Genomic DNA, 10,024 nt, shown 5'->3' on the forward strand with positions numbered 1-10,024 from the left:
TTTAATTCAAAAGGGCTCACAAAAATAAGGCATTCATCATTTAGAAATTACACCATTTTACATTGTAAAGGTATTTGGATGACGTAATTCTTAAATACCGTACTATGACTAGAAAGAGTTTCCTTGCTGATGTCATCAGTCACACCATCGAATAGTAAAGTACTCAGTAGAGCGCAGCCAAGGAAAGACTGTCGGCTTATTTCTATTGTGCCAGTTAGCAACTATAGTCAGTATTACATTGATGACACAATGTTTCCATGTTGGGCACGCATGACTCATTTTCTCCCTCCAGACAATCAGGCAGGAATGCGCCAAAATTGAGGCAGGGCCAAAAGTTTTCTTAGACATCACCAAAACTTTATATAATTTATTACTCCATGCTATAAGCAACTCCCCAAATTTATGTGACAGGATTGATATTGTGTGTGGTAGCATGTAAATGAGGCCATATCATTTGCATTCTCGGGCATGGGGTTGACAGTTACATTGAAAGCAAATGGCGACACACTTGTGGAGCAGCTTGTAGCAGGGAAGAATAGATTATTAGACTTACTTTTTGGTGATGTATTGGTGAGAACACATTCACTTTTGGCACTTTTCCCTTCATGCACAATTTCCCTTCGTGGCTGTCCAGCCCTGCCGTGAAAATGAATTGCTCGGAGAGGATTTTCTCATGCATGAGCATGGGCATTGACGCCCAACATGGAAAAACTTGTATAATTTGTATGATCACCCACAAAGTTTCAAATAAATTTGTGGTGCGTTTTTTTATGTAATCGTGCTAACTAACTAACTAGCTAAATAACTCAATAACCAACATGCAAACAGGACTAAATGACAATTATTAGTGATGATGGTGGTAAATGGTGGATCTGTCACGATTTGTAATCGTACGGTATTGGACTGGACCCAAAAGCAGACAGAGGCGGAGGAAGTAGTTGAGAATGGTTTATTTTGGGATAGCTCAGGGTCTGTATTTCCAAGGTGTGATGGTGGTCCATAGGAACAAGGAGCATGCAGGAAGCGGGAACGTGAGTAGGTGGAAGAGCTTGACGGCGTGGTTGGAGCAGGCAGCGAAGCGGGAGACTGGAGGCGGAAGAGAGCACAAGAGGATAATTACAAAAGTAATCTTTTCAAGAGTAGGAATTCGAGAGTCGCCATGTGTATCACGGATGAGCGCGAATACTCTGGCGGTGGATACCTGGATCTGGCAGGCTTAAATGCAGGCTGTGATGAGTGCTGATTGAAATCAGGTGCGCGGGCGAGGAGGAGATGATTGCTGGAGAGAGAGGGAAAAGCAAGGCGCAAAGTGCCACCCAATCTCCAAAGAGGAACTGCAGGGCACAGATCATGACAGGATCCACATGCAGGGGAGCAGGTATAATAATCATAAAAAAAATCATTTACTTTCAAAGACAAAAATGCAAACAAGGCACGTGGAATTATCAAAATACTTCATTAAGAAAGTCCCAAAAAAAAACGAGATTCAAAGTAACAAGCAAGCAAACAAGCTAAAAATACACTTAAGGGGCACTGATACAATTCCATTCAACAGGGTCTTTTTAATCACTGGTGCTCATTTTGTCTTTGTCTGACCTCATCCTTCCTCTCTCCTCTTCTTTATCGTCATTATACTTTTGCTTTCCCCGCTGAGTAATACCTGAGTCACTCTCTTCTGTTGTACTTTCTCAAATGTAATAGCACACTGCTGCATGCCGAATTCCAGACTCCGATGCTTTTTCAATACATAGCTAATCTTTCGCTCACACTCATATCTCCCTGTCTTGTTACAGTACGTACTGTACAATAGCTGTCATTGCATCTTTCGCTAACTGTCTCTGTGTCCTTCCATCTCTCATTTCCCACTTCCATCTCTCCTGCTGCATCCCATTTGCTCCCTCCATGCCCCCTCCCCTCTGGTTGGATGCTTGCAGGTAGCCCGAGCTCTGCAGTTGCAGCGAGTCCCCTCATGTGATGCTCTGTTAGCAGCGACCACTGTGGCAGGTAAACAGGAAGACGATGGAAGAGGGATGGAGCTCACCAAACTCCTCGACCAAATCAGAGTTCAGTGCAACCTGAACAGACTTGCCAACCAGAATGAGAGACACTTCAGTGCAGGCTCATATTCACTTCCCAGCTATACCGGGCCAAGCGAATCTGAAGCTGGAGCGACAGCAGCATCAACAACAACACACAGTGGAGCCCTCATCGAGGTACACGTCTCTTCCTGTATCTGCACTCATCATTTGGTTTTCCTTCTGTGTTGTTTTGGCCTGTAGCCATCAGACACAAGGCTACCCCTCATTAGATTAATTGAGTTTCAGGACTCACTCTGCCTCTGGCTGCTATGATGCATGTTGGTATTTACTGAACCTTTGTGCAAGTGTCCATGAGGCATATTTTTACTTAACATTCTATTAAGCTCATTTGCATGCATAATTTCCCAGTTACCATGTGGTAATTTATGCTCACGCACTATAGCTTTGAAAAATGATCAATCGTACTATCCTTTTTGATGTGAGGTGTATGATTGTGCTTTTCCATTAGGGTAAATATTCACATCACTTCATTGACAAACAGCACTGAAATTGAATCACGCTCCTAATAGATTCAGGATTGGATTAAACGTCCGGCCGATTTAATTGGTGGATATCAGCCCTTTTCAAATTGGCAAAAATTGGAAGATTTCTTTTCAGATTTTTGACAATTATTTTCTACACATTACACGATAAGACAAAGATAATGACATACAAACAAACATTAATTTAAAAAATCAATAAAAATAAAAAAATGGCCGATGTTTGCAGATTTTTCTCTCTGTTCTAAAGTTAAACAAATACTCAAGGATAAAGTATTGTAAAACAGTCAAATGTTCTGCCTGTTATGTAATATATTTTTTGTTGTAAGCATTAAGGGACCCAAAAATAATTTCTTTAGTCAATATATATTTTTTAAATTAATCAGCTGATTAAATGGTTATCTTTTTATTTTATTCAGCCAAATATCGGAATCAGCATCAGCCTAAAAAAATTCCATATTGGTCTGGCCCTAATAATTATTCTATATTATTATGTTTTTGAGTGTGTAAATATTGTCACAGCGGAGACAGAGCATCTGTGTTTCACTGTATCTTAGAGGGTGTGAGGATGATGGGTGTGAACGCCCAGCAGCTGTACAGTGTGTCAACACAGCTGGCACAACTGTGTTTGAATGTAAACTCAAAGGGCGGCACTACTGTCTGGTCACACAACACAGAATTCACAGAATCAAGAGCATACAACCTGTGGCCTTTTTTTTTCTTTTGACTCCGCGTCAGTGGGAATTGTGCCCGGTATTTGGAGTTAGTCCCAGTTTTGCTTTTTTCATTTTTTGTATGGATCTTTTCAAAGAATCCACAAAAGACATGACATTTAACACTTTTCTACCGTCTTTATTTCCATCTGACCCAGGAGGAAGCAGCATGGGCACAGGTTAGCCTTGGCAGCAATGCACTGAGGGAGGCTCGGGCAGAGTTAGCTGAGGCCCGGAAGCAGTGGCAGTCCCTTCAGGTGGAAATTGAGACACTGCATGCCTTGGTAAGGAAGCCCGAACATCCATAACGCCAGTCCTCTTACTTGAGATGGCAGATGGCATGGCAACTTTGCAGATGTGATCACGTATGAAACTAATCACAAGACGCAGTCATCATCATACTCAAATCACCCGGTCATCATGTCATTAGCTCAGTAGGCCTCTATTTTTCCATGGAGCTGTGACTCACATTTCTCTTGATGTTTCACCTTCTTGCACAGGTACTTCCAGTGATTACTGTAAGCAGCAGCAGTCTACCTATTTTATATTAGCACGCAGCATCTATTTGCTTTCCAAGGCCAACCATTGAAGATAAATACATTAACATCTTCCATAACAAAGTTCAGTGAGGACAAGAGTGCTATATTGCTGAGAAATGGCCATAGTTTTTTTTTCCAAATGAATATGAACTGAGCAAAACATCTGACAGATGGTTTCGCAAACCAGTAAACCAGGCTTCAAAACAGCGAAGGATAATCCAGACAATAAAGTCCAGATCGAACCAGATGTACTATTGTGCAGGTGTGAAAGAAATTGTGTGTGTAAGAATTTAAGAAAGGGGCCAATACTTTTTCATGGCCCTGTATATTCCTTAGACAAAAAGGGTCGTTCAAAGGCTCTTTAATGTCATACTACTGGAAGAACCAAAATTACCATGCATTTGTTTTGCTTCTTTTGTTGGTTCTCCAGGAAAAAGGCCTGGAGAACTCCTTACAGAATACCCAGCAGCTGTACTCCAGCCAGCTGCAGGAACTTTCCCAGGTGATCACTGGGCTGGAGGGTGAACTAGAACAAGTGAGGAATGGACTCGCCACACAGCGTCAGCGCCACAGCCAGATGCTCAACACAAAGATACGACTGGAGCGAGAGATCTCCACTTATAGACGACTGCTGGAAAGGGAAGAGGGCAGGTGAGCGATGAGAGGCACCAGAGGGTGCTTTAACGACTGTAGGAACCAGGGAGTGGTAACTGGTTTCAGTCTACCAACAAGCGCGATCAAGCATCGTCATGACTCACACACTGTAAAATCAATGCTTTTAATTTGAGTCACACAGGCCCTCATATCCTGTCTGAGCTCATAGTCGCTGCCTGCAATTACTTGTTTTCTTGGGGTATTTTCCTTTTTCTTTGTAGGGCTTCTTAGTAACAATAGGTTTGATTCTGTAGCAAACAGAAATGTTGTCTGTACAACTTAACAGAAAGACAGAAACCACGAGAAATCAGAAAGCCTGTATCTTCTTGCAAGGTGTTGTCTGATTTCATAATGTCCCTGACATGCCGTTGCAAGTATAATTAAAAGAAAACGATAATGATCACAGCACTTGTTCTTGTGGCTTTTAAATAGAGGGATCGTTTTACTGAGGCGTTTCAGACATACTGCATAGTAAGTGTCTTGATAGAGGAGAAGTGAGTTGTCTCGGATTCACAGCTTTTACTGGGTACAGAAATCCCGGCATACAACATTGAGTTGATTTAGGGACGATAACGTCGCACAAGAACACAATACTTTGTGATCTGAGATATAGGCTTGTTTAGACTTGCTTTGATCATTGCAGTCGTCTTTTGGAAATGATGACTTCATTAGGTTTCTTTCTCAACTCTTCTGGAAATTATGTCACCACTTAAAGACAAGCTCACATATTGCTGTTTGCTTGACAACCTAGGAAAGGGCTATCAAACTCATTCAGAGGGATATTATGAGTGTGAAAATCACATCATATTATTATACGTGCATGTTTCTCCTTCATTACATTATATTTTTTAACAACAAATTAAATTTGAAATCAGAATTCATGCGACGGCACGGTAGGCGACTGGTTAGCACATCCGCCTCACAGTTCTGAGGGCCGGGGTTCAAACCCCGCATGTTCTCCCCGTGCCTGCGTGGGTTTTCTCCGGGCACTCCGGTTTCCTCCCACGTCCCAAAAACATGCACGGTAGGTTAATTGAAGACTCTAAATTGCTCACAGGTGTGAATGTGAGTGAGAATGGTTGTTTGCTGGTATGTGCCCTGCGATTGGCTGTCGACCAGTTTGGGGTGTACCCCGCCTCTCGCCCGAAGATAGCTGGGACAGGCTCCAGCACGCCCGCGACCCTCGTGAGGATATGCGCAATGGAAGATGAATGAATGAATGAATAATTCATGGACAATAATGTCAATCAAATATAAATATGGTACTATATGTTAAAAACAAATATGGTGGCAGGAAAAAAGCTTTGTAATATCTGTTATAAAAGCAGGGAATTGGGCGGGGTCACAGTGCTTAGGTGGCACTTCCAACAAAGAGGGCAACCATGCTCAAATGTGTACTATTATTGTTCATGTTACTCTTCGATGGGTTGCTACATGTAATTTTGCGACTGATAAGCAACATATGCTCAGATAGGCACCGCCAAGTGCAATAAATAAAGGGTTGTGAAAACCCACGTAATAAAAGGCACATCAAAGGCAGACCAAAAAGTAGGGGAAAAGGATGTGACATGTCGGATTCTTGAGTTTGACATCCGCGACCAAGGAGAAGAAGCCTATTGCGGTTTTATTTCATCACTGAGCAGAAAATCAGTTTCAATGCCAGACTTTGTTCTGAGAAAAAGTATTTTGCAATACTAGGAGTTCTTAAATGCCAGTTCACACCAAGTGTGTGTTTGTTTACGCACCCATGCTGGAGGTACACACGCAAATAAAGAAGTAAAACAAGAGGGGGGGGGGGGGGGGGGGACATGGTGAATGCAAAATATTCCATGGCTGACGCATTTGACATGGGTATACTGTACTCTCAGCAAGCATTACAAGGCACAGATGGATTTTTGACGCAGCCCATTCCTCATCTATGCATTGCTTCATTCCTTTAGGTACATGGTCCACAGTGAGCAGCAGATGGGTTTGCAGCTCTGGAGATCGTCTTTGCTGGAACCGAATGAAAAAGGTCTGGAGAACAGCTTTTGTGATCCCACGATCACCCCAGATGAACCAAAATCAGAGCCTCTGCCCGAAACAACTTCACTCCTACAAAAAGACAACAAGCCAAAGGAAAGCGACGTACCCCATCGGCCACAGAGCCTTGTGATACTCACAGGTAACACATACACAGCGATCGCTGCCTAGACATGGTTCATCACCCAAGTCTTCTTACAGAACCACACGAAGATAAACATTTACCAATCTCCACTGTGAAGACTCAGGAGATTCTCCAGGGTAACGTAGTGCAAGAGAGTGCAGAGGGCCACGGCACTGTTGAGTAAGTACCAATGTTAAGCTGCTGCTAGGACCTGGTTCATTTTCTGACACCTCATACTAAGACAACACTTTCCTTTGAAGACTCTTCTTCATTACAACAGGTGGTGTTTTTAATTAAACCAGTAGTTTTCTGCTTTACCAACATATTGATGTCAAAGCACCTCAAATTGTAAGATGTCAAGCATTGATTAACTGTGCTTTTATTAACTCATCAGCCTACAATGCAACAATCACCAACGTCCTCCCCACCCTGTGTCATACAGCCTGAGCAATTTAAGAGGCGTACAAACATAGTTTGCTGCTTGAGATTCCCATGGGTGATTCATCTTGAGGCTGCTTGGGAACTTTTCCTCCCTTTAATCACTTTTGTTTGATGTTGAGAGTCTCGCCTGGCGTGATGTCTTCAAGGTGTGGCACCTGTTGTTGTTAAACCAGAGAAAGTGGAATTTTTGTTTTTTTATTTTTTTGTAAATGCCTCAGGCGCCATAAACCCCCCCACCCACACACACACACAGGTGCGCAACAATATACATGATCTCCCACATGTACGCATCTCATGATATTTAGGTTATCGAAACACTGTCTGTCTTCCAGACTGTTTTGCTTGACTGAGGTGTCATTTAAAGACACTGCCATTGTGTTGCAAATGCTCACATCAGATAACATGGCTGGTATGTTTGGGAGGGTCTGGTACATACACTTTCACTCACAGGGAAAATACATTTCCAGGTTTTAGGCGAAAGAGACACCGCGGCGGGTGTGCCACCCCAAGACCAAATAATTGGATTGTACTGTATAAAGCATCAAATATTGTCTTTCAGATCAATACTTAACTATATTCATAAAAGCTTGTGACCAAAATGTGCCCAGCGAGGTACGTACACACTGGGTACGTTCAAATGAGTGGAATCAGCAAAGTACAATATACTGTCGTTATATATGTAACGGCTATACAGGCTCGCTGCCGGCAACTGTTATTTTTATGCCACGGTCCGGTTCAATCAGGTTTGACCGCATTGCACAGTGTGCGGCAGGCCTTAGGTTTCCTCTCTTACAACCTATTACATAAGGGTAAAGGCACTGCAAATTCAATTTACTGTAATTGTAGCCCAACAGTCATTATTTGCTGTTTTACAGCCTCGTTCATGCGTCTCAACCTTCAATTCATGAATAAATGACTACTGGCCTAATTCATCCATTCATAACGGTTCGAATCACTCTTCAAATGAAATACAGTGTTTCCTGGCATATTCACAATTGGCGCATTCACGTGTTCAAAGATTCGTTTAAAAAAAAAAAAAAACTATCATAAACATAACTATCAAAAAAACTCTCCTGTTCACTGTTTTTGTGCTCAGGCCAAAGCAGTGTAAGTATTGGCTTGGCACAATTTTCTGACATTTTGGTGGCAGCGTACTGCATAGAAGTGAGTTATTCGACCAAAGTAGTGCTTTGCCACCATCTTGTGGTAATTGTGGCAAATGTGCCAATTCTAACTCTTTTTCGGGGCAGCGTCAATTACTTGTGATTAGCGGCAGGCCTCGGTACCCTACCTATCCTGCGAGAATAGCAGTGGAACACCGTGTCCTCAAATATACATTTACATTCACATTAACAAAGCCCGTAAGTATTGAGCATATGTTCTGAAAGAAAATATGAAGTCATTAAATAATGTGCATCATATCCTATATCATGAAATAATAATCACTATTTATCCAGGACCGAAAAGATTGACAAGGTCATTAAGCAGTGGGAGAGCTCTTTCTTCAGGGGGAATCCAAAACTCCGAAAGAAGTCTGTGTCGCTGCGCTTCGACCTGCACATGGCTGCTGCAGACGAGGGGTGTGCCCGGACTAAACATGACGGCCTCCCGGACGTTGAGGTGCGTCTCATCATGAAAAGATCTCGCAGCAGTGCAACAATCACACCCTAAATTGTGCGATTAGCCAGTGACTGAATACTGGAGTCCCTGCCTTATACTGCTGTCTGACCTTGATAAATGTATATTGATTTGTAACCAAAGTTGTCCAAATACAATCTTGGATGACGGTATTTACCTCCAACTCAAAATTGACATGAGGAAATGAAAGGTCGCATATCCCTTAAGACTATGTAAATTTTACGTTTGGGTCTAATTAACATGTGCACTCAAAATATATATATATATGCTTTTAGGTAGTATTAAGTGAGAAAGAATGATGTACTGGAAATTGAGATTGTGTTAAATGATTGTGATCTTTTAAAGTGTTCCTTTTTAATTTCATTGTCTCGTTTGTCCATATCGCCGCCGACATTGCCTTATTTCGAGATCATGTTCAATTCCTTTTGTTTACAAATGGCAGTCGATTGAACCTACTCCTTTCGTTAACATTAAATGTTGTGGTGATTTTAGTTAAGGTGAAACTTGTGACATGAATGATTCTGGGGAGGTCCTTCCTTGTGCAGTTATTATTGTCATAATCCCCGAATGTTTGCACAGCTAAACCATAACGCACTTGCAACAACTATAATAAAATAACAAAGCAGCACTCCTAATGTGTGTGTGCTGACAGCTGATAATTGCATGCGGAATTTCAAAGCTCACAAGTGCAAAAGCCCTTTGCTCGGATATTGCTATATTTATTCAAAGCCTTAACCCTGGCACATCCTCACGTCCACCCATGTGGAGTAATTAATTTTGTGGTCCGTGCACAGTACCCGTTTTAGCCAGACAGCGGCAGCATTTGTACATAGTGTGCTGTATGGCGTGCTGTGCAATACCTGTACTGTAGTACTACAGTATATTTTGCCCAATTGTGCACATACAACATATGCTATTATATATTTTAATACATTGATTTTTATTTACATGTGGTAAAATATAAATACCGTACTGCATAGTGGCCACTGTGTATTTAATTTGCATTAATGTCTGGTTCATGTTTCACGTATTTCAAATTATTGTCGATGCAGTTGTGCTTGATTTTACTTTGCCTGAAGATGCACACGCTCTTCACTCGGAGTAGGCCTACTTCTGTAACATCCCAATGAAATATTTTGTTTTCAGCTTACAAATAAAGTGAATATGCTGGCTGATGGTTGCGTTTAACCACAAAGCACTCAGCTATGTTTACGTTGACTTTCTCTTCCTCTGAGAATTATACATTCACAATGTGCACTAGGACACAAGCTCAACATGTTTATTCATCATAACAAATAGTACATGGACAAGAATA

General features: G+C 41.8%; 1 protein-coding gene across 4 annotated transcripts in view; it reads left to right on the top strand.

Annotated features, from left to right (window-relative positions):
• krt222 (keratin 222) overlaps positions 1–9,921 on the top strand; it is a 41,728-nt gene extending 31,807 nt beyond the window's left edge. For 3 of the 4 annotated variants that reach the window (XM_061772198.1, XM_061772197.1, XM_061772196.1), the window contains 6 exons: positions 1,935–2,213; positions 3,450–3,575; positions 4,261–4,481; positions 6,425–6,648; positions 6,708–6,810; positions 8,529–9,921. In XM_061772198.1, coding sequence (XP_061628182.1) covers positions 1,935–2,213; positions 3,450–3,575; positions 4,261–4,481; positions 6,425–6,648; positions 6,708–6,810; positions 8,529–8,742 — 1,167 coding nt within the window. In that variant the 3' untranslated portion in view covers positions 8,743–9,921. The remainder of the gene's footprint in view (positions 1–1,934; positions 2,214–3,449; positions 3,576–4,260; positions 4,482–6,424; positions 6,649–6,707; positions 6,811–8,528) is intronic. The other variant, XM_061772199.1, reaches the window with a different exon arrangement.
• Positions 9,922–10,024: the final 103 nt, after the last annotated feature.

This window comes from Phyllopteryx taeniolatus, chromosome 4 (assembly GCF_024500385.1).
Source record: "Phyllopteryx taeniolatus isolate TA_2022b chromosome 4, UOR_Ptae_1.2, whole genome shotgun sequence".
NCBI classification, from domain to species: domain Eukaryota; kingdom Metazoa; phylum Chordata; class Actinopteri; order Syngnathiformes; family Syngnathidae; genus Phyllopteryx; species Phyllopteryx taeniolatus.